The sequence below is a fragment of the Helobdella robusta genome (genome assembly GCF_000326865.2).
Source record: "Helobdella robusta unplaced genomic scaffold HELROscaffold_101, whole genome shotgun sequence".
In the NCBI taxonomy this organism is placed as follows: Eukaryota; Metazoa; Annelida; class Clitellata; order Rhynchobdellida; family Glossiphoniidae; genus Helobdella; species Helobdella robusta.
Window position 1 is genome coordinate 120,831 of NW_008703577.1, and position 6,026 is coordinate 126,856.

At 36.7% G+C, this 6,026-nt stretch overlaps 1 protein-coding gene across 1 annotated transcript; it reads right to left on the reverse strand.

Moving 5' to 3' along the window:
* Window positions 1–926: 926 nt before the first annotated feature.
* On the reverse strand, window positions 927–5,381 carry HELRODRAFT_91412 (hypothetical protein; the record flags this gene model as incomplete). Its single annotated transcript, XM_009012226.1, has 10 exons — window positions 927–1,016; window positions 1,345–1,467; window positions 1,823–1,932; window positions 2,475–2,607; window positions 2,769–2,903; window positions 3,314–3,442; window positions 3,900–3,991; window positions 4,120–4,182; window positions 4,395–4,557; window positions 5,262–5,381. Coding segments are annotated over 10 exons (1,158 nt in total), but the record flags the coding sequence as incomplete, so codon positions are not given.
* Window positions 5,382–6,026: the final 645 nt, after the last annotated feature.

Below are 6,026 nucleotides of genomic sequence, written 5' to 3' on the forward strand. Positions count from 1 at the left end.
TTCATTATTTCAAAAAAGCGCTTTTTTTTAGTTGATATGATGAAAAACGAGTTGAAATGAGAAAAATGTAAAAGCAGCAGAGAAGTTTAGTAATTTTCTTCTTAGGACAATTAAGTCTGATCGCTATAAAACAAATATAAAATAAAAAATTAGATGTACAAATGTAAACCGACTCAATGACAAAAATCGCTTAACATATCTGATACATTCTAAAATGAATGAATGAGTAAATGAATGGAATGGATGAATGAATGGATGAATTATGGTTGAATGAATGAATGAGTATGAATGAATGAGTAATTGAATGAATGGATGAATTATGGTTGAATGAATGAAATATGGTTGAATGGATGAATTATGGTCGGATGAATGAATTATGGTTGAATAAATGAATTATGGTTGAATGAATGAATTATACTTGAATGAATGAATTATGGTTGAATGAATGGCTAGATGAATAGATGAATGAGTGAATTATGGTTGAATGAATGGATGAATGAATGAATTATGGTTGAATGAATGTTTGGATGAAAAAATGAATGATTGAATGGATGAAATGAATGAATAACGACAGGAATGAATGGAAGAATAGTCGATGGTATAAATGGTAAACGAATAATGGTGGTGTGAATAAATAAATAAATGAATGTATGAATGAATGAATGTATGAATGAGTGAATGAATGAGTGAATGAATGAATGAAAAGTCACTTTTGACCTATTGACCAGAGCGCGTTTATCTAGAGAGATAGATAATAAAGTAGAGAGAGATATAAAAGGAAATTAGAGAGAAAGAGAAAAACAGGAGAGAGAGAGAGAAAGAGAGAGAGAGAGAGAGAGAAAGATGAAATTATAAAAGAATATGGAATGAATGAACGATTAAATGAAGAAATGATGGAATAAATATTATAATTAAGTCGGCCACCATCAGACCTCTTTGGCGTCAGTGGCTTCAGTAAAAGCGCACCTCTCCGTGAATTTGTGGCCGAACGCCAGCCACTCCTTCTCAATCAAGACCTGCCGGCCAATCACAATTGACCAGATTTGAAAAAGGGGAGGGCTCAAGTTTCATGATTAGCATAAATTATGTTAATGAGGGTGTTGTGAGAAGTTACGCTAGAATAGATTTTTGTTTAATTTGTTGAGATTAATTAAATAAATAGTAAATTGTAGTACTGATGAATTGTAAAAATACTTCTCAGATTATACTATATCTAATCAAATGAATGAATGGACGAATGAATGAATGAATGAACGAATGAATGATAAAATGAATCAATCAATCCTTCAATCAGCCAACCAATCGGTCAACCAATCAGTCTACCAATCGATCCCCAAGCAGAACCTGAAATCCTTCAATTGTCCTATAGTAGGGGTCCAACATCAGTGAAGATAGAGACGAAACTTGCGAAGTACGGTCCCAGCCATCGCTGCAATGTATTACGACACTAATGCCATCTATGATCGTCTGTTGTTGGTTGGTTTGTGGGTTGGTCGATTGACTGACTGGTTGGTTGATTGGTTGGCTGATCGATTGATTGACTGGTTGGTTGATCGATTGATTGACTGGTTGATTGAATGATTGATTGATTGGTTTAATGAATGATTGATTGAATGATTGATTGATTGGTTTAATGAATGATTGATTGACTGTTTGTTTAGTATGTCCTATGAAATTTATTCAATGAATATACAGTAATTTTAATTTTTTCAATTAATCAATCAATCAATCAATCAATCGATCGATCGATCGATCAATCAATCAATCAATCAATCAATCAACCAACCAATCCACCAACCAATCAATCAATCAACCAACTGACATTGGCAACAAAGACCGACGTATCTATGATTGATTTGATGTGCTTCAGCCAGCCACTGGACTCCAAGCCATTGAGGAATGACGACATGGATGGATTCTGCTGCTCACAGACTGGTTTGTTGATTGATCGATTGGTTGGTTGGTTGTACGATTGACTGATTGAATGAATAAACAAATGATTGATCGATCAATTGGTTGGTTGGTTGTACGATTGACTGATTGAATGAATAAACAAATGATTGATCAATTGATTGATTGGTTGGTTGTACGATTGACTGATTGAATGAATAAACAAATGATTGATCGATCGATCGACTGATTGAATGAATAAACAAATGATTGAATGATTGATTGATTGCTTCATCTGGTGATGAATAAATTTGATGGACAGATTGATTAAAAAATATATCGAATGAACAATCCAGAGAAATCTGTCTAATGAACACCGTCACATTCTCATCATCCTCATCTTCCTCCTTCTTCTCATCACCATCATCATCATTACCATCCCCATCATCGCCATCACCACGATCATCATCATCATCATCACCACCACGATCATCATCGTCGTCATCATCATCATTACCTCCCCATCATCATCATCATCATCACCACGATTATCATCACAACGATCATCATCACCATCAGGGAACCTTCCACAAGCTTCTGCAGACTGCTCCTCATGACGTGAATGTTCTCGATGCTGAAGAATTGGAACTTCACGCTGCTGTAAAAGGCCTCGCTCTCGTAGCCCTTGCCCTGAGCCCTATTGGCCAGAGCGTTTATCTGGATGGAGTGATGAGTGATGGATGGAGAGAGTGGAAAAAAAGAAGAGTGAGGAAGATAGAAAGAAAGAGAAGTGAAGAAAGACGAGAGAAAGAAAGAGAATGAGAGAGAGAGAGAGAGAGAGAGAGAGAGAGAAAGAGAGAGAGAAAGAGAGAACCAACCTTAGGTCTGGTATCAACAACACAAAGATATTTGGATGTAGGGTTAGTCTTCCTGATAGACTGGAAGAGTGCCTCGTCCTCCAGACACCTGGCACTGAAACCGACTAAGGGCTGACTACAGCGGCAGATTGAAGCCTGTGGTGTGTACGTGTGCGCGTGTGTGTTTGTATGTTGGTGCGTGTGTGTATATAGGTGTACAAACAAACACCCACACACACACAAAAACACCATAGAGATAGCACTTATAAATACGCACTTACAAAATACCTGGATGAAATACTACAGATAAGACAACACAAATTAACTACTTAAAAAAAAATCAGATTACACACTCACTCACTTACTCACTTACTCACTTACTCACTCACTCACTCACTCACTCACTCACTCACTCACTCACTCACTCACTCACTCATCACTCACTCACACACAAACACACACTCCACACCCACACACAAACACACACTCACACACGCACAAACACACACATACAAACACTCTCACACACAAACACACACGCACAAACACACACAGGCAGGAAATACCTGATTGAACCTATGCAAATAGGACAGAACTGGCAAGCGACCTCTACTCCTGAACCGGGCGCTGCTAATCAGCATCGGAGTTGAAGATGTGGATGGGACGTATATGAAGCTGGGATAGGTGTCGCATATCTAAGGAATATATCTTTATTATTATGATTTATTTTTAATTATTATTATTAATTATTATTATTAGTATTATTATTATTATTTATTATTTTTAACGTTATTGCAATTTTAATTGTAGTTTTATGGGTTTTTATTTTAAGAAAAACACGTAGGCGGTGTGGTGTTATTGGGGGTATTTGTTACTTTCATCGTCATCATCATCGTCATTATCATCATCTTCTTCATCATCAGCAGCATCGTCACCATCATCATCTTCTTCATTACCACCATCATCATCTTCTTCATTACCACCATCATCATCTTCTTCATTACCATCATCATCATCTTCTTCATCATCATCGTCACCATCACATCGTCGTCATTACCATCATTACCATCCTCATCTTCTTCATCATCATCACCATCATCATCATCTTCTTCATCATCATCATCAACATCGTCACCATCACATCGTCGTCACCTCGTACTCCTTGTTGATGAAGCTGGTGGACCAACTCTCGTTAGGAACACCCAGACGAAGGTACTCGGACTGCAAGTCGAAAAAATCCCAACCTATATTTGCGTGTTTGTATGTGTGTGTGTGTGTGTGCGTGTGTAAGTGTCTGTGTGTGTACGTGTGTGTGTGTGTGTGACTGTGAGAATGTGTGTCTGTGTATCTGTGTGTGTGTGTCATTGTTTACCTTCACTCTTGAGATCAGGGTTGGAGCCACTATAGTTGAACGCGTACAAGTCATCCAGAGATGCTGGAAGATGGATGGATGGATGGATGAATGAAAGGATGAATAAACGAATGGATAGATGAATGATTGAATGAATGAGAAAAGAACCAGCCAACCGACCATCAAACCAGCCAACCAACCAACCAGCCAATAAACAAATCAACCAACCAACCAATAAACTAACCAACCAACCAGCCAACTAACCAACTAACTAATCAACCAACCATCCAACCAACCAGGTCTCGATAGCACACTCAGCGTTCCCAAAACTTCAACTGAATCCTTCTCTCTCGGGATAACGAACGTGACGTTGATGAAGTTCTTTCCGCGGATTTGAACCGGATATCCGGATTTCAGTGGGGGCAATTTCTCCGCGGTTGAGATATGCATGTGTGAGATCTGTGCGTGTGTGTTTGTGTAAAAATCTGTAAATATGTGTGTGTGTGTTTGTGTAAAAATATGTAAATGTGTGTGTGTATATGTGTAAAAATCTGCAAATATGTGTGTATGTGTAAAAATCTGTAAATATGTATTGTGTGTGTGTAAATGTGTGAATGTGTGTGTGTGTATGTGTAAATGTGTGTGTGTGTGTGTGTATGTGTAAAAATCTGTAAATGTGTGCCAGTTGTAACAAAGTGAATGTTTTCAAGTTTTCAATATCATCATTATAATAATCATCATCACCATCATCACCCCAATATCATCATCATAATCATCACCATCATCACCCCAATATCATCATCATAATCATCATCATCACCATCATCACCCCAATATCATCATAATCATCACCATCATCACCCCAATATCATCATCATAATCATCACCATCATCACCCCAATATCATCATCATAATCATCATCATCACCATCATCACCCCAATATCATCATAATCATCACCATCATCACCCCAATATCATCATCATAATCATCACCATCATCACCCCAATATCATCATCATAATCATCATCATCACCATCATCACCCCAATATCATCATAATCATCACCATCATCACCCCAATATCATCATCATAATCATCATCATAATCATCATCATCACCATTACCACCCCACCATCATTGCGGTCGCCATCAAAACCCACCCAGACTTCCTTCTTGCCATCTGGGTCCACGAAAATTGAATGGGTAGATGTTATGTAGAACGTTCCCCTGATCTGCCTGCGTGGGTTATACCTGTCTAGAAGGATGACGTTGTCAACCTGGTTGAATGATTGATTGATTGATTGATTGATCAATTAATTAATTGATTGGTTGATTGCTTGATTGATTGAATAGCTGATTGCTTGATTGATTGAATAGCTGATTGCTTGATTGATTGAATAGCTGATTGATTGATTGCTTGATTAGTTGATTGCCTGATTGATTGAATAGCTGATTGATTGATCAATTAATTGATTGATTGGTTGATTGCTTGATTTATTGAATAGCTGATTAATTATCAATTTATTGATTGGTTGATAGTCGATTGATTGATTAGTTGATTGATTGGTTTATTGATTGATTGGTTTATTGAATGATTGGTTTATTGAATGATTGGTTTATTGAATGATTGGTTTATTGAATGATTGGTTTATTGAATGATTGGTTGATTGATTGATTACATACACATACACACATAAATAAACACACACACACACACACACACAAATACACACGTCTTTCAAGTCACACAATTCGCTAATGCACTGGAGTTATTCCAAAGCAAGAGGAAAAAATTATCATTATTATTATTATTATTATTATTTTTATCATTTTTATTATTATTAATATTATTATTATTGTCATTATTATTATTACTATTATTGTTATTTTTATTCGTTGAGTTAATTAGTAAGGGAGAGAACATA